This window comes from Talpa europaea (assembly GCF_964194135.1).
Source record: "Talpa europaea genome assembly, chromosome: X".
NCBI lineage: Eukaryota > Metazoa > Chordata > Mammalia > Eulipotyphla > Talpidae > Talpa > Talpa europaea.
Window position 1 is genome coordinate 73,627,508 of NC_140081.1, and position 19,851 is coordinate 73,647,358.

The 19,851-nt window shown below is 37.4% G+C and overlaps 1 protein-coding gene across 6 annotated transcripts in view; it reads right to left on the reverse strand.

Annotated features, from left to right (window-relative positions):
- Nucleotides 1-19,851, reverse strand: part of KLHL13 (kelch like family member 13) — a gene marked incomplete at both ends in the record, with an annotated part of 106,549 nt that overhangs the window by 35,942 nt on the left and 50,756 nt on the right. For 5 of the 6 annotated variants that reach the window (XM_084258792.1, XM_084258791.1, XM_084258788.1 and 2 more), the window contains one exon: nt 1,989-2,130. In XM_084258792.1, the coding sequence (XP_084114918.1) occupies nt 1,989-2,130 (142 nt within the window). Of the gene's footprint in view, nt 1-1,988; nt 2,131-9,615; nt 9,672-19,851 lie in introns of those variants that run through there. The other variant, XM_084258790.1, reaches the window with a different exon arrangement.

The window sequence follows — 19,851 nt, forward strand, 5'->3', positions numbered from 1 at the left end:
CTAACGATTTCTATGGAGAAATGGAGAGGCCATCTCTCTTGGTAGAAGGACAGTATCTCTAGAACATTGGTTCTAAAAGCATGTTCCCTTGACCTGCAGCATCCCTGGCCACTTGTTAGAAATGTACATTTTGGGCTCCAACCTCAGAGTTAACTGCAACAGGACCCAGTGTTCACATTTAAACAAGCCCTCCTTCTTGTAATTCTGGTACACTAAAATTTGAAGACCACTGATTTACATCTCATTCACTGCAATGCAGTGGCTTTCATTATTTGTTTAATGTGAATTTTAAAAATGAGAACAATCACAGAAATTGGTTATAATACATAGTTACAGTCACAGGGCAAAGTACAGAGGAGGAGTAAGTAGGTCTTTTTGTTTTTCATTAGAAATAGTATTTTAATATAAACAAAAACCCTAACCCTCTACCCCCATGATTTCCTTATCTGCTAAGCCCCTCTTCCTCTCCTCTCACAGTCTTGAAAAAAACAACAATTAAGCCATTTACATAGAATCAAGAGGCCAGGAGATTGAAAGCTTTTCATTCCTGACCCTAGCATTTCTGTTGATCAGATACCCACAAGACAATGAACCATAAAACCCAGCTCCCATTAGAAAAGGAAGCATTGGAAAACTGCAATTTCACTGAAATCACAGATGGGAATCAGAAGAGAATTTTAAGATCTCCTACTAGCGTCACATTTTGGAGATAAGAAAAAGTGCAGGAACAGGTAGGCAAAGCAGCATGTGTAAGTCTCTTAAACTATGCTATGGACTGTACTATGAACTATATACCAAATACTATATATTGCATGACATAACACTTTACTATAATGGTTTTTGACCAGAAATATGTCTGCAATATATCTAGGAGAGTTCTTTTAAAAATACATTTAGATTCATTTTCCTTATTTTACTAAGCAGAGAAGATGTATGAAATTTAACTGTATCTAGAGGACATTTGTGGACAGAAAGTATTATATTGTCCTCTAAGTCATGAACACCCTCAGAGGTTTAGGAGTGTCCACAAGGGTCAGAAGTACCTGGATTGCTTCTCCCCATGCAAAATAGTTACAAATTGCAGCATTTTGTATTCTTTTAGCTTTCCATTGTCTTTCTGTCATCTCCTTTGATGTCATGACTTCTTACATGTATCAGTGTCATACACATCCAGCACTCCTCACCCTTAATTCAGCAATTACTAGTGCCGAGGTGAATAGAGACACCGAATAAATATGATCTTTGGAACTATGATAAGGGTAGGAGCAAAATAGAAAATAGGTTGCAAGTAAGGAACTGCAAACCATAGTGCAGGGACTCTGATATTTGTTTTGGCTGAGATGTAATGGAAAGTTCATGTTGCCAGATATAACACGCTGCAAAAGAGTGGTGTCAGCAAGACCTCCTTTACACAGAACAAAGCCATCAACTTGGGTTGTGTTTTCTTTTAAACATCAGAAAGGTATACAGTTTTCCTCTTACAGTTTTTCCTCTGGTGTTCATCTGCTTTTCTTGTTAATAAATTTTTTTTCCTTTTTTTTTAAAAAGATTTCTTTATTTATTTATACAAGCACCGGGTACAGTCAGAAGCACGGGAGGGTGAGAGAATTCACCAGAGCCAGAGCAGGGAACAGAACAGGCAGACCGATGAAACACACTGCTGAGGGGAGCAGCAGGCGGCAGGAGAGGTCTGCGCGCCATGTGGGACCCTCGCCCGGGGCCAGGGATCGAACTGGCGCTGCAGAGGCTGTGGGCAGCTTTGCAGCCCAGCACTCAACTGCTGTGCCACCAGGGGAGGCCCTAAAGTTTATTTTTTTAAGAGCAGTTTTTGGCTCCCAACAAAATCAAGCAGAAAGCACAGAGAATTTCCCTAACTCCCTTATCCCCACACATGTACCAACTACCCCATCAGTCATGTCTCACACCACAAAAATCCTGGGTGGTTTTTAAAGTTAGGTAAATACTACAAAAGGAACAGCTTAGATTACCTGTAACACCACCGAGCTGTGGGTATTGCTGGTAAAGATGCGTGTGGTTCCTGCCTTGGAAGACTGCAAATGGGATGAGAGGCCCATTTCGCTGCTTCCAAGGGACAATTTCATATGTTGGTCTTCCTCTTCCACTAGAGATCTGAAAATTGTTTTAAAATTAGAAAGAAAGGCAAATTAAAACTCTTCAGAGAATTCAAAATTACAAGATTATTTAGAGAAATAATCAGTCATTATGCCAATCATGTGACTATGAATTCTGCTTCACTGTATGTTAGGCTCCTACTGGTCTACTCCTAGAAGAAACCTGCAAATGGCTTTCAAAGATTGGAAAGATAAATGAGAACAGAGGAGTCTAAAATGACACTATAATGAGAATGAGATTTTTTGTGTGTGCCAAAGTAATTGCTTTTAGTATTATACTGTTTGGGTAGCAATGCCGTCAAATTGTGTTACTCAGTTTAAATTAACTTGTGATATACATAAAATACAGGGAAGTTAAAAATAACTTACCTAACATCAAAAAGTTATTAAAATAGCTGGGTCAGAGTCTGATTTAAATCTAGTCTGATTCCAAACTCCAAAGATCCATTAATAAAAGTCAAAGATTAATTGTGATAGATTAATACACTATTTCTTCTTCTGTTGTTATAGTTCCAGTCAACACCAACTGAACAAAAAATTTTACACATGAAATGATTCCTTTTCCTAGCAGTATATATCACTGATCAGTTTAGCATTTTTAGCTAAATAGCTACAGTCTAGTGGCATTTCCACCTTTTCAAAGAAATAATAAAAATAATAAGCACATTAGTAACTTTTCAGCAGCCATAAAAAGAACCTTGTACCCAACAGGCCAATTTTACAGAGAACATGGCAAAACATGTACCAGTACATAACAGCTGACCATTATGACATAATCATTCATCATTCTTTAGACTAGGCAAGTGCGTTTTCTTAGGAATACATTTACTAAAATTGTCTCTGAATAGGTTTGTGCGTTCATGATGGAGACCTCTAAAGTGGATATTGGGAAAAGAAGGAGGTACAATGGATTTCCAAGTGGTAGAACTCTGTATTTTTCCTATTTGTCTGCAATGTTTTAAATGTTGAATTATTTTTCTGACTCTAAGTTACATAATAGAATAAAGATTACTCTTTCAAGTTTGACTATGCCTTGCTTTTAATAAAGATCCCGTTTTTTGAATTCTGACACCAACCAAAAGGTTTAAATCCTGTAATAATTAGCAAAAAGTCTGGCGACAGGGGTAACATCAATTCTTCTTGATGATATTAGAGCCATCGTATAACCAAAAATGATGAATAATATATAATCATGTTTTATTCAACTCTCATGGATATTTAATAAAGAGAATAATTTAAATATGATTTCAAAAAGCATAAAAGAAAATGAATATAGTTTTCCACAAGTTTCAGAAATAGCTTTTAAATAGAATTAAATTATATGATATATAACATAAACACACTCACTTTTGAAGTCTTCCCATATTTTCTCTGTCCTTGTAATTCTCATTTTATTTGTTAGGTCTGCTGCCTTAAACTCTTGTGTAAGTTGTCTAGTTCTACTGAATTTAGATTTTTTCTGTTTTTTTTTTTTTGTTTGTTTGTTTGTTTTATCAGTTGTGGTGTATTCCTGTCTCTTCATTTTTAGTTTTTTTTTTTTTTTTTTAGAGATTTATTTATTTATTTATTTATACAAGCACTGGGTACAGTCAGAAGCGCAGGAGGGTGAGAGAATTCACCAGAGCCAGAGTGGGGAACAGAACAGGCAGATGGACCGAAATACACTGCTGAGGGGAGCAGCGGGCAAGGCAGGAGAGGTCTGTTGCGCCATGTGGGACCCTCACCGGTGGCCGGGGATCGAACAGGCACTGCAGAGGCTGCGGGCAGCTTCGCAGTCCAGCACTCAAACGCTGTGCCACCAGGGGAGGCCCTTTAGGTTTTATGAAGTGAATTAAATAGCTTTCATTCCTTAACCTGATGTGTGGCCTTATATTAAGATTATAGGTTGCAGGAAATAACTGCAGGCTGTTTGCCCCAGATCCTGAGGTGTCTGTTGCTTTATGGACTGATGTCTCTGAGCCTGCGTGGAGCTCTAATAAAGGGTAAAAAAATAAAGTAAAGGGTAGTAGCCGGGCCAGTGAGGAGTCTAAGAGTACCAAGACTTCATACCTCCTAAGAGGCTGCAGCAGCCCAAACTGCAGGTGGTAGGGTGGGGGGAATGCTGGCTCCAGAGAAAATGTGCAACAACTCCCTACCCTAGGCCATCTCCTTAGGGCTTCCCAAGTACCCTCAAGCTAACGCTGACCTCTCAGCTGTGGTCCAGCTCTGGTTTGTGGGTTCTGCGACCAGTAGTTTTCCCCAGGGATGTGGGCTGGAGCAGAGTGATCTCGGATCTGTGGTTTCAGGCTGCAGTCCCAATGGCAGTCGAAGGGCATGTGCTTCTTAGGATCTGTGGGTGCTGTTCATAAAAGACTGCCTCCCTTGTGGTCCCTCTAAGTACTTTCTCATGGATTGTGGTCAGGGCAGAACACTGGCCGCTCAGATCTCAGTGGCTTTTATGTACTGAGCCTTTGCCTGAGGCCAGGGCCCAGGTGCTTTAACCTCTGATTAGAAGCAGCAAGCAGCTTAGGCAAGTTATCTTGGCAATGGCCCCAAATTGGGGCAGGCCAGGAATTGCACTTAACGTAGAAGCCAGTTGTAGAGAGGCGCCTATTAAGTGTAGGGTCACAGGGGAACCTCTCAGGCTTTATCCAAGGTCCAAGCCCAGGGCCACAGGCTCAAGCTGACAGTCCACACCTTTGATATGCCCAGCCAGTGACAGGGCTGTACAATGGCCTTAGGCATCCTTAGGGGTAGGGATGTAAGGTGTTTTCAACCTCGGATCCTTGATTTCTTGGTTGACTTTGAGCACTCTGCCCTAGCCAGCCTTATCTGCTCATCAAGGAGCTTGGCTATGAATCTCTACTCTCCTACGAACGTTCTTTTTTTTTTTTTTTAAGATTTATTTATTTATGCCTACAAGAGCTGGGGTACAGGCCAGAGATGCAGGGGGTGAGAGGATTCACTAGAGACAGAGTGGGGAGCAGAACAGGCAGACTGAGTGAAATACACTGCTGAGGGGAGCAGCAGGTAAGACAGGAGTGGTCTGCTGCGCCATGTGGGTCACCTCCCTGACCGAGGATCGAACTCGTGCTGCAGTGGCTGTGGAATGCTTCATAGTGCGGTGCTTAACCCCTTGCGCAACCAGGGAGGCCCTCCCACGAACATTCTTGACCTTCCCTTTCCCACAAGTGGTTGTGTGCATGCCCCTCTCCAATACTGTCCCAGGTTCTAAGTTCCCATTAAGGGAGAGCTCTTCAGTCCCTCCCTTTCTTGGATCGGACTGCTCTGGAAACAACAGGGAGGAAAATTCACTCCCAATTAGTTCTGCCTTGATCAGACTGCTTTTCCTTGAGATACCAATGAACCTCCAGTCTTTCTTCAGGGACTGTGATTTTTTTCTCTGTAGATTATTGGGTTATCTGTGTGGGGAGGAGATGAGCTCTGTGTCTACTCTCCTGTCACTTTGCCGAAACTCACACACACTTTTGAACAGCTTTTGCAGACAGACATTGAAAATTACAGAAAAAATTTGGGAAGGTGGGAAATACTGATGGTGATTGACATCTTTAACCAGAAAATTTCTATTCATCCAGAATTATTTTAATGGAATATTCAAGCAAAATGCTTGGTGACTTTCTATATTCCCTGCACAGGACCTGGCACATGGGACGCTTAATATAAGTCATCAGATTGAATACAGAATCTTATTTCTGTGGCTCATTCCATAGATATTTCTTTAACCTGCAGTGCTTTAAATATCCATCAATTATTATTTTTTTAAAGATTTATTTATTTATGCATACAAGAGCTGGGGTACAGGCCAGAGGTGGGGGCGGTGAGAGGATTCACCTGAGACAGAGTGGAGAACAGAACAGGCATACTGACTGAAATACACTGCTGAGGGGAGCAGCAGGTGAGACTAAAGAGGTCTGCTGCACCATTTGGGGTATCTCCCTGGTTGGGGATCGAACTTGTGCTGGGGATCGAACTCATGCCGCAGAGGCTGCGGATTGCTTCATAGTGCGTTGCTTAACCCCTTGCGCCACCAGGGAGCCCCTTCCATCAATTACCATTTTTATAGGAGCACAGATCTAAAAAGGGTTAGGAGTATGCTGAGACTGCACTGACCCTATGACATGGCCTAGAAATTGCTTTTTTTTTTTTTTAATAAACACAGATAACATAATGTTTACTTGTCATTTGTCTCTTGGTCTTAAAACTGAAAAGCAGAAGGTGAAAATACAGCTTTTTCTTGGCAACATAATATGGCTGGATTTCTAATTAATTACTTCAAAAGCTGAGGAAGCCTTCACTGAAATAGTCTTCATGATTTTTTATGAACATCTTTTGACTTTTTAACATCCACAACACTCCCTACAATATCTGCACCAGTAACAGCACATACCATGTCAACCTTCTTAGCAGATTCAATATTCTCTTCTATCTCCTTTTCATTAAGTCTATTGACTGGATGTGAAGAGCATTGTTCTTCACCATTGTAAGGAGGTGAAACCTCTCTGCAAACCCCATGCCACAATTACCTCAAACTATCTTTAAAGGATTGATTAGCTAAGTAATTCCAGGCACAGAGAACATTTTTTGATCTTATTCTTTTTCAAATCACATGGTTAAAAGCAATATAAAGACCAGTAGTTCTCAGTGGGGTGAAGGGAGAATAAGAGGGACTTCTTTGCCTACACACAAGCATTTGGAACTGCTTGGAAATATTTTTCATTGTTGCAAAGGCGGGTGGGGACACTACTGTCATCCAATGGGGTGCTGAACACCTACAATACACAGGAATGTTCTTTAAGTAGAAGATGCACTCAGGGCAAAAATGTCAATTGTGCTGAAGTTGAGAAACCCTGATAGAGGGATCAACCTTCTCAGGAAAAAAAAAATTAAGTAATTATATGTTCTAAATAGCTTCCCGGTCTGGGGGTTGACTCCTTGAGGTAATGCTAGCACTAAGAAAGCACAATGAAATTATTACTAACCATAAACTCTTTCAAGGCCACTAATAAGAGAATACCTCTGCTCTTCTCAGCTCATCAATTTGAAAAACCAAGTGTTTACAATAGATAACTAGATAACGGCTTTGAAGTTCAGAAGATAATTATGCAGGGAATCTTTTGTTCTGTATGAACACAGGTAAGAATTCTTCCCTGATTCTGCTTAAAATAATTTTTTAAAGATTTATTTTTATTTATTTATACAAGCCCTGGGTACAGTCAGAAGCACGGAAGGGTGAGAGAATCCACCAGAGCCAGAGAGGGGAACAGAACAGGCAGACTGACAAAACACACTGCTGAGGGGAGCAGCGGGCGACAGGAGAGGTCTGCGCGCCATGTGGGACCCTCACCCGGTGGCCGGGCATCGAACCATCGCTGCAGAGGCTGCGGGCAGCTTCACAACCTAGCGCTCAACTGCTGCGCCACCAGGGAGGCCCTGCTTAAAATAATTATTTGGACTCACTTTTACATGCTAAATTAGAATCAAGCAAGTCCGGCCCAAATAGTCCTATTTCATCAGCATTATAAATAATTCCCAGAAGAGATTGTGTTCATCAATTTTCTTTCTAAAAATCAAATCTTTTTTTCCTACAACTATTATCTATTGGGACCACACCACTCCTGCCCACCCCATTACAGCTAGACACATCTTATTTTCTAAACACTGACCAATCACAAGCATAAGAGCAATTTTTCACAAAGTGTACGTGCATCAGTCAACTGGGCTTGTTCAAAGAGAACAATTTTCTTTTTCAAAGAGCATCAGGGTAGCGATAAAGACATAATCTGATCGTCTTATTGAAGCATTGCAAAGGTGGTCATACTGAACATACACAGACTGTTATTTCTTTGTACTCCTATTTGAAGACAAAGAAAATAGAGTCTAAGCAATCGTCATATATTAACAGGGTGATGATAACAAAATATTGCCTCAAAAACTTTCACATTTCAAAAATTTATTCCAAGGGAACTGTAATGCGCGTACAATTCATAAAGATTTAAGTACAAATGTTTAGCAGATAGAAGAAGGTTCAATCTCATTAGTATTTTAAGATATTCTAATTCAAGCAAAAATTCATGTTCATACTTATAAACTTATCAAATAATAGAGTGGAAGATATATTCTCAAAATTGCTAATGCAAACATGTATCAAGGAAGTCTCTGCTGTTTGCACAGCACTGTTCACCCAAATGAAAATTTTAATGGGAACTGTAAAATCATAAAATGGACATTGTGGCTGTTTTATCCATAGTAAATACCAGGACAATGAAGGATTGCATATTATGGGTATGACCTGGTAGGCGAACCGTAGCAAGATTGCTCTATCCATCTGGTTCAAACATGTTTTCTACAATGAATAATTCTGTAGAAATAATAGTTTGGTAGATGTTTTATAAAGAACGTTGTACTAACAGAATTCACTATAGCAATAGGATTTGTTGGTATGCTATATGAGAAAGCAAAGAGTATTTCGTTAATTCCATTAATTGCATCATTTGGCTCTAAAGCCTCTAATAGTCTTCCAACACTCAGTAATCTCCATTGCCAAAAAAAATCCCCCCCTCAAACCCACTGAAATGACAACTTTTGTTATCATTCGTTTGTTTTAAGAACAAGGTATTGACTTGATAAATGATCAACTATGCATCTCGATGTCTTGCTATCACCACAAGCACCAGTTCATATCATACAAAGAGTCAGGGAAGGTTAAATTTTATTGTCCAGGAAAAGGGAACACTTAAAGGGTTTTTGAAATGATTAGCATGGAAACACTTGACCTTTCTTGGTATAGAGGTTAAATGTGCCTACCCATGCACTGGCATGTCAACTTCTTGCTCACACCAAGTTAACATTAACACTGTTACGAATAAAAGATGCTAGTAAGATATAGTTATGCAGAAAAAAGTGCTGCCTGAGATGGTAGGAAGCATTATCAAATTGTTCTCTCTACTTTCCTGTATTTTTTTCTAATTTCTGAAGTTAAGGAGAAAAAAAGGAATGACTCAAGGGAAAAGCTAGAAAGGTAAAAGTATATAAACAATCACTTTTACATTTCTCTACTTAGCTTCAATTTAGTTTCATGGCACTTCATCTGGCTTGACACCATTTCATTACAGAGTCTAAAACTAACAATGTGTTCCGATAACAGGATTCTACTTCACAAAAAGAATAAGGGTTTCTGAGTTAGTGTCAAAAGCATAATATAAATATTGTCATTTCCCATAGTAATAATATAACTGAAAGTTATATATATAATAATATAACTGAAAGTTATATATATGTGTATATATATATATATATATATAACATATAACTGGGTTGGTATGCAAGAAAAGCAACAGTAGTGGAACAAAACAAAAATAAAAAATAAAAGGCCTGATTAGTATAATATAACAACAAAACAGGGATGGTTAATCAAGGCACTCACTCATGCTTTCCACTACTCACCCCCTGCCCGGAAAAACAAAACACATTTTCTCACACTCACAATTTAAAAAGGAAATCAAGAAAAAGGTTTTCTTCAGAGAAGTACTCCCCCTCCATTTGTTTTTCTGCTCTGAAAGAGACAAGTGTCTGCCAGCAGCAGCATTTGCTAAAAGAAACATTTCTTGCGATAAAGTTGCATGGCAGGTGGAAGAGAAATTTAGCCACCTGTTCTCCTGCTCATTTGAATTTGAGTGCTAAATCTGTCAAGGTATTTCCTTCCACCCTTGAGAAATAAATTAAAAACTTAAGCTGAGAGAAGTCATCCCAATGATTTTCCATACATTCAAACTATGCCTACTGCATTGAATTCTAAAAATAATAACAACTTTTCTACCTCCCCAAATTTATAATTTTAACTATCCTTCACTATCCCTCCCAAATAAAACCAAATACTTTCTTTCCTTTAAGAAAAAAAGGAAGAAAAATGATTTTAAAAAGAAAATTTCCAACTCATGAATTAAGTTAATATATATAAAATAAGCCTGGTATTTTCATTAAAAAGAAAAAAAAACTTAAAAAATATTGAAAGAGATGTCCCCTGGCTAAAATGTCACTAACAGTATCATGATACAAGAAAACTGTAAGTTTTACAGCCATTTCTTTTAATTAGACATACATTAATTGCTGTTTAAGAAACGATGGAGAACAAATCTCCTTAATGAGGTGTTTGCCTGTAAAGAATCAAGAAAAAGTTTTGTTTAGTAATCTGTAGTTTTTAATATCAGAAATATAAAGTACATTATTGTCCTTTCTAGAAATCCTTAGCACAGATGATGTAAAATAGTCGCTTATCTTTCTGAGGTTTTCTTTTCTGCTTCAGCAATGCCAGAATGAGAGACAACGAAAGAGGAAAAAAAGTTCAATGTTGATAAGGTCAGATTGTAAAATGATTTTCCAAAGTAAAGAACCTTCTGTATATGCACGTGTCATGTTTAAAATAAAATCACATTAATAAATAGCTGATGTCAATTTTAACACAGGAGTAAGATCATTTACCCAGCACCTGCTGTGTACCAGGCGCTGTGCCAGACACGTCCTGAGTGCTACTTAAACCTCATATCAATCCCATTTTAAAGACAGGAAACTGAAGCTCAGAGAATTTAAGGCCTCACCATGGATCTGGTAACTATGATTTGAACTCAAGTCTGATTTCAGAACTGCAATGTTCCCATTACACCAATCCTAAAAAATGAAAAACAGCAGAGGCCATAATGCAACTGACATTCCAACGCTTATTTATAAGTACAGGAGGATCTCAGGGAGACACGTTCAACTGAAGGCAAATAATTTTATGGTTTCATTAATTCAATCTAAAATTAATTACTTGTATCACTATTTCCACAAAAACAATAGCAATGCTGAAAAATTTCTCATGCCATTCTACCAACATATCTGGGGTAGGGAAGTAGCACATCCTGGGCTAGAACTTGGATCGAATTTAGGGAGAACCTTACATTTCATTTCGGATACATTTGAACTAACAAATTCTAAATTCCAAAGTCAACCATTTAAGCACAGAAATAGCACGATGACACACACAAGGGAATTGGGCTAACCAAATGGAATGACAAATGATACTCCATTAGATAACTACAACAGGATGAAAGTTAATTACCTAAACGATAAAGCATTTGCATGGAATATCTCAATCCTGTCCCTGAAAAACTTTGAAATCAATGTTCCCTCAATCTACCACATTTCAAGAACTTGGTCTCCCCTCATCTTTTAAAATCCATATAACAAACTACATCAATGTCATGCATCTAGAACAGAATTTTTCTTGTTGAGAAACTTGATTTATATTCTATTTCTCATTCTTCCTATTCCTTATAATAGCTTGATGAAAGCAAGACACATACAAACATACATACAAACATATGCAAATGAACTAGAAATAGAAGAGGAAGCAAAATAATTTCCAATATTGATTCCATATCCACTACACAAAAAAAGCTAAATTGAAGCTCCCTTGACTTGGAAAGCCTCAGAAAGTGAGAGAGTACACAAGTGGTAGTATTAGTAAGGAGGCCACAATATGTAGATGTAATTAGGGGGAAACAGCATGTGCTCCCATCAGTGTCAATAGTTCCCTTCTAAGCACAAAAGAAAGGGAATCTTCTGGACACTCTGCCACTCTGGAAGGATGACCCACTCTGTAGCTAGCACCAGCCTTTCCACTGAAAAATCTAGTTATACCTGTGGCAAACAGCATGCCTTCTCTTTCTCTATCCCAAAATGAAGAAACTGGAAGGGGAGCTCCAACAACTTTGAAATTTGACTATTGCACTATGGTATATTTCAGTAGAAAAGGATGGTAATAAAGAACTGGGCTTTCACTAAAATTTTAGTTTATTAGATATTCAAACATCCAAGTTATCTAATTTTAAGGCTTATTATAAATGCAGATTCCACAAACTCAAAACCAATTAGAAATCACTGAGACAAATCCCTTTGGGAACATAAGACTCAAGTGGTAAAAAACAGTTAAAATCCTTTTCTATCTTTTCTAGATTTCCCAGTTATATTCAACTTCACATAGTAATTCATGAGCAGGTCTTAAGGGACTATTTATTTCACTTTTAAAAGGAAACATTAAAAACCCAACGAGTAAGACTTTCAAACTTACAAAGTAATAGCCATTTGCACTCTAGTTTTAAGAATTATAATTGGAAGTTCTAAGAGTCCACTGATTCTGTCTTCAAAGCCCATAACAAATCTAACAAATCCCAGCCTTGATTTTTCAATGACCTACAGGCATCTCTAATTATTTCAATGAATGTGGTAAAGATTTCAGTATCAAATCAATCATGTTTTATTATGTTCAATATTCAAATCAATGTTCTAATATGATAGCCTGTATTTTTTTTAAAGATTTTATCTAATTATCTATACAAGCACTGGGTACAGTCAGAAGCGCGGGAGGGTGAGAGAACACACCAGAGCCAGAGCGGGGAGCAGAGCAGGCAGAAGGACCGAAGTACACTGCTGAGGGGAGCAGCGGGCGGCAGGAGAGGTCTGTGCGCCATGTGGGACCCTCCTCCGGTGGCCGGGGAGCAGCCAGGGTCCAGGGATCTAACCGGCGCTGCAGAGGCTGCGGGCAGCCTCACACCCCAGCGCTCAACCGCTGCGCCACCGGGGAGGCCCGACAGCCAGTATTTTTAAGACTAGGAAAGGCAATTGAAAAAATCAGAAGAAAGACTTTCAAACTGATGAATTTGGAAGTCACACTTCAGTTACCTAAAACTCATCTCAGGTAAGGAAGTGAAGAGTCTAAGTGTTCGTTTTCCATATTAAAATTATTTTCCATTTTCTAATACCTACTCACTATTAAATGTGATTCTTTTTTTCATAAAATTTTGTTGAAAAACTTTAAGTTATCTCCCTTGCACTATACTACTATAATGAAACATATCCATTGCTCACCAAAAGTTTTCAGGCTGTTAGGTGATATAAGAAATATTGACTGTCACTTATAGTTCATTCATCAATCTACATATTCAAGTATTATATTCTAAGATTAGAAATGTGGTCTTTAATCCCAGAAAAGGCTTCTGATATTATTTCCTACAATTCCATAATGATCCACCATTTTGCTACATACCTAGAAAATTATTTTAGCTAAGATCACCATAATGTTCAGACCCGTATCACCGCACAGTTTCATGATCAAACCACAGGGAGCTCTACTAATACGAATTTTAAAAATGTTCTACAAAAATACTTTTATATCCATAATGAAGTAATGCTGAGGAAAGTGTCCTTTGGGCAAAGTATTTATATACCATTGGCTACAGTTTTTTATCGTAAATGTTAAATATAGTTAATTGGCAACGTTTTCCTCAGAGTCAAGCCTGCTTTTTTTTTTTTGTTTTCTTGAGGAGGTAGATGTAAGTTATAAATTACTGGGGAGTTTTCACTTTGGGGGTAAAGTGCTTCTTTTGAAAGGCATTATGGCTTCTGGCTTAAAGAGAGTATGTGTTTTTGAGTATGGTAGAAGCAGACAGTGTTGTTTAAACATGATGCAGTAGATTTGACACATTGACGTTTCCCAGCCATTTAAAAGAGAATTCAAATAGAAGATAACTGAAGTCTTTTCAGACTGCATGTATTTTGCAGAAGCTATCTACGAATTGTGAAGTAGCCATGAAGTAGCCATAAAGTACTGCCTTGATCTATTTGTGATAAATAAGAGGAATATTAAACAAGGAAGAGTGAAGCATTCCTTTTCTTCTTTCCATACAATCTTTTAAACCAGTGTTTCACACTCTAATTATAATTTCTGACTAACACAATATAGGTGAGAAAGAGACAGTGAAGAGTCACCAAGTAGGTGAGGGCAGCAAGGAGTAAAGGTGTTAAAAGTTTGCCCAGCTAGATGGAAAATGCTACTCTAAATGACTCTACCCATCCTGAGTCACCCCATCTACACCAGCTATTTCTTGAAGTAATAAGTCATTTTTAAATTTCCAATATCCAATCTTTCCATAGATGACACTTTAATGAGAAAATTGATTTATTCAAAGGTACACTCAATGAGAAGGAATTTGACTACATGGTTCTTAAAGATCATTTCTGAAAGCTTGGTCAGTCAGAAGAAAGTTCAAGAATCTCAATGTATCTACATGCCATTCATTCAAGAAAGCAATAGACAAGATATTTTTGACTTCACAAAAAAAGTATTATCATCAAAATACTTGGTCATCTTTAACTCCTGCTTCTTCCCTACTTCAGTCAAATGTCAAAGTACTACTGAATTTCTCTCTGATATACGCCTATCTTTCACATCCTCTTCACTCTCAGTACCCCTACCATACTTCTGGTGTCCATTACCTCTTATTTGGATTTGCTTATTGATATCAATTACATGTTTGGTAGAGTACAGCTTCTTCACATACTGTGATTATATTTATAGCTCCTTGGCCAGAAAGTATCCAGTGACTTCTCACTGCTTGCTAAACAAAAACCAAATCACTACTCTAGGATTCAAGGCATCTTGGACTAGACCTCCTTAACAAATCACACATTACAGCAAACAATTCAAAACAAATACACATTTAGTAATTAGAGAACAAATAACATTTCAAATTTATTTAAAAACTATCAATTGATTTTTGCTTCAGAATGTCATTTTCATAGTATTAACAGGTATGTCTTTTTTTCTATTGTTAACCAAGTAAAATGTAAAAGCCATTTTATTTAAACATTTTGAAAAAAAGGAAATTTACTTAATTAAATCTAATATCTGCTAAACCTTTGCAATTAGGTTTAAGCACTTAAAAGTAATTTCCAAAAATTCAGAACATAAGTAAATGTAGATGGCTTCTTGAGTACTAATTTAAAATTTATTTATTAGTTTTATTTTTTTCCTAGTCAATTATTCCCTCTTTGAAAACTCTACTTCCAACACTCATTATATTTAAGTCCAAACATACTTATAGCCTCCAAACATAAATTTGTCTAAAATAATTACCCCCATTATGGTAAAGAACATTGGAAAATAAGTCAAATAACTATTTAAGAGTAGCTCCTGTCTTGGAACAGATTATACTCTTATTTTCTTTATCAAATTACAATTTGATGAACCATGACTAAAGTATTCTGGTCACTGGTAAATTTCTTCTACTAAAATTACTTTCAGTCTGTGTAGCATCATGGTATTTATCAGCAAGCAAAGAACAGAATCAAGATTATGGATTAGTTCTTTTCATAGGAAAGATAGCCATAACCTGCTCTCTAAGAAGACTGTGGTATATTAGATTACTGCATATATCAAATGAAGAAATTCAACACTCTTAAGTGAAGTGACTTGCACAGGGTTACAGACATAAAACCACTCTTGCTAAATTCATTCATTAATTAACATTTATTGGCACCTGCCATGTGTCAGACACTGCATGAAGAGATGGGTAAGATACCACAGTAAAAGAAATAAGTGCTTTCCAAAGGATGAAATGATATAACTAATAAGAAATTCTCACCATTATCTACTAACAGATACCATGTTACATAATTCACATATACTACAGTAACAAAACTAATTGCAAAATGTTCTCCCTAGTACAAAAGTGTATCATTTCATTTTTAACATACAACCATCCAATAAAAAAATAAATATCAATTTTCCTTACTGTTATTTTATTTTGAAGGATTATTCATCTCAGATTAGGCTATAAAATAACATGTACTATTTTAAAACACAACCTGCAATTATAATGATATGAAAGAAAGCAAAAACTTATGATTATGTGATGTTGCATCCCATCATTTGGGGAAAAAAGGTGGTCTCTAATTGTATCTACCTAAATACTTCAGCAACATGTCTGTGAAAAATATCCTACTGAACTAGGTGTCCAGTCTACTTAAGATCAAAATTTGGACTCCAGTTCCATTAATTCGTTCAGTTAAATCACTTCAGTTTAGTGATGCCAAGGGAATGGACAGTCTATTTATAATCTAGAACATGTATATACTTTTCAAAATTCTGCTTCAAATATTCTGTAGGTTCATCCAAACTAAACCTACATCAAGCTAAGTGAGTTAATTAGGAATGTGGTTCTCTGGAGGACAAGGGAAACAGTGATAAAGGAAACATTGATATAAGCACATCTATGAAGAGAGATCTAAGTGGAGGTTTTTGTACTGCACTGGTCTTTAACGTTAATTTGTAATACAGTTGATAAAACTGGGCTAAAACAGTAAAAAGGAAATAAGTTTTAGAACTGGGTTAAATCATCAAATACAAAAGTACACAGATGGGCAAAGAGGAAGTGATTAGATGGAAATACCAAATTATCTTTCTAGGTACAATGGTATGACAAAGAGGGATTTCTAAGGTTTCTACCAGGTCGTGGATTCAAGGAATCCTTACTAAGAACAGGATGTCATGCATTCATTTCATTAATCAGCATTTAAATCATTAATCAGAATTTTTGAAAGCAGAAAACAAAAAAGTGAAAATAGAAGATGTTACAAACCAAGTTAAAACTGAAGAGAAAGGTCATTTAAAAGGTTCAGCAATACCTGCAGGGAGAGACTTTACTGTGGGAGGGAAGAAGGGAGAGTGAGGGGTGGGCATACATACTAGATGCCCATACTCAACTAACCTAGCCACTCTGATCCATCATTCCGATAATGTTTCATTCTCAAAAATACAGTGTTCAAGCCTTTTAAATAAAAAACTCAAGCTTGTGCTCCTTCCAATCTAATAACCAGTCCTTAAAAGTAGAAGAGGAAGGCAGAAGAGTGAGTCAGAGAGAGATGGATGTGAAAAGGACTCCTGTCATTGCTGTCACTGAAGGAGGGAAGGGGCTACAAGCCAAGGAATGCTGTGATCCATACTCCACGTACAGCCAGCAAGATGGAGATTTTGATGGTTCTGTAACTATAAACTGGATTCTGACAATGATCAATGAGCCGGAAATGGATTCTCCCCTAGGGTCTCAGAAGCAAACACAGCCTCATAACACACCTTGATTTTAGTCTATTCACAGCCATAGAAGACTTCTGACCCAGAAACCTGAAGATAATAAATTTGTGATGTTTTAAGCCACTAGGTTTTGAGTAACTTGCCATGGCAATAACAGAAAACTAATGTATGGATTTTTTTTGAGTGCTTATACACAATTAAGCAATGGGACAATAATGTACAGAAGAACGTATTAGACATACTGGGTAGGAAAGTGCTAAAAAGAGGATACCAGCCATAGCACGGTTTATGGTGGCTAATTAGGTGGAGGTGCAGCAGAAAGATGGGTAGCCAGTGAAAGCAGAATAATGCTTCTAGAAAATAGGAAGCAACAAAGTCAATCCCCATATCATAACAGCAATTAAAGATAATTGCCTCAGTGTTTTCTGACATCACCACCACTTGCCAGTGAGGCTAAATCGAGCTAATTTCCCCTCACCATTCCTATCTGTCATATTTCTTTGTTCTTCTAATCCAAGCAAGATATTCCCTATTTAGATGACAGCAAATGACCAAATGGCTAGAAAAACAAAAAGACATTAGAGAACTTAAGTGTGTTGAAATCAAGCAGACCTGAGTTTGAATTCTCACTTAACCTCTTACATGTAATGCAATACTGAGCAAGTTAATTAACCTCTCTGAACCACTAGGACCTTATGTGTAAAACAAGACTTACCCCTTACAGAATGTGTGGGAGGCAGCTTGCAAAGTGCTAAACCAGGACAATTTTTTGTAATTGCCAATAAATGCACTGATATGAAATTTTCAGTATCTGTTATATGGCTAGATTCACATTTTAAGCACCTCGAGCCCTGAAAGTCTTCATTTTCCCCCCATTTTTTCCTACTGTAAGGATAAGTTATTTCACTTTCCCATTGAAGCATATCACAAGTTCTCAACAAATTGGACATAATCTTGTCTTTGCAAACCAAAAATGTAAAAAAGAGGGTAGAGCAGACACCATATACCCTCATCAAGGTAACTTATACCACAGAAACTATTGCATTATAATTGGAATCATCATAATTTTATTTTTTTTACCAAGATTATATCTTTTGCTTTAAAGATTTATTTTTATTTATTTATACAAGCACTGGGTACAGTCAGAAGCGCAGGAGGGTGAGAGAATTCACCAGAGCCAGAGCGGGGAGCAGAGCAGGCAGAAGGATCGAAGTACACTGTTGAGGGGAGCAGCAGGCGGCAGGAGAGGTCTGCGCGCCATGTGGGACCCTCCTCCAGTGGCTGGGGAGCAGCTGGGGATTGAACCAGGGCTGCAGAGGCTGCGGGCTGCTTTGCAACCCAGCGCTCACTGCTGTGCCACCGGGGAGGCCCAAGATTATATCTTATAGTCTAGGATCAGAGAATTGTTGCTTATAAGGTAAAATATGTATACTTGTGCACTATGAAGCATTTCAGCAACAAGTGACTCCCTGTCAGACTTAAAGGATTGTATTCTTTTCTTGCTAAAAACGATATTATCAAGTCTTAACATAAAATGCATCACTTTCCTTCCTATGGAATGTGAACTTTTAAAATGTGGTATCTCGATTCATGTCTCCTCGTTTAGCCCAAATACATTTCCCTTCTATAGTGCTTTCATTGTCATTAGATACATTAATATGGAAAGAATAGTAAACAAAAATGTTATTTAACCAGATTACTCTGGTTCAGAATCTCACAGCAGTAAAATAAACTAAGCAATGTAGCTGTTTATGAATAATAAAGATAGCATGGAAGATAAAGAATAGTCATTTTCAAGGACTGCAAAGACTATCTATACCTTTAATACCCAGGAGAGTTATGCCTGGCTGTGAATAATTTCTGCATTTTATAAGCTCAGTATACAAGGTGTGTGGAAGAGATTTGAGCACTTTCAAAAATAGATTGTTCAACAACTTCTTTAAGTACTGATTTTCCAAGAATCTCACAATTATTCCACCTCTTTATTACAGTCTTGTGGAAATAAAACAATACACCATGGCGTCTGCTTCAATCTAAAATATCATCAAGCACAGTGCTTATGATTCTTGACTCGTTACCCATAAATAATAAAGTCATTAACACAAATGCTTGCCTATCTTCCTTCTTTCTATTCCCTCCTGCTAATTTGGCCCTACTTAGCTCTCATCTAGATTTCAAGCACAATGTCTGGAATCCGTAGAATTCTTAGTAATTCCAGACTTCCCAGGATGGTATGAGATTTGCATTCCCATCTTGCTTCCCTCTTGTGCAACTGTTTTGAGAGGTACTTGAAGGTAACTTCCAATTAAGTATAAAAAACAATGACTAGAAATAGACTGTTGACAAGTAAAATTCTTGGAGATATCTAACAGCATCAGAAATACTAGTTCTCTGTTTTTCAACTTTCTGGTGTGCAATATTTATCCCTTACAGCAAATGGTTTCCCGAGATCTTTTACAAAGCATACACAACAGACTAAAACTTTACTTGCACATGCCAGGCTTTCTCAGACTAAAAGATCTGCAGTCACTAAAGGAAGAAACGATGATGAGGAGTAAGCAATGCAATCATTAACCTCTGAAAAGAAAGTTTGCAAGCTCTAAATTCACAATGTTCCAATGTGAATGCTTTAATTAAAAATAATATAATCCCAGACTCTTTGAGGCAAATAGAACTCTGTAAAAAAGGAGAGAGAGAGGTGTCTTCTTCTAGTTGAACTACATAGGAAATATCTCATTCCAATGCAGTATGAAATTTTCTTAGAAAGACTAACATGAAAAATTATCCAAGTGAGGATGATGAGCAGAGAGA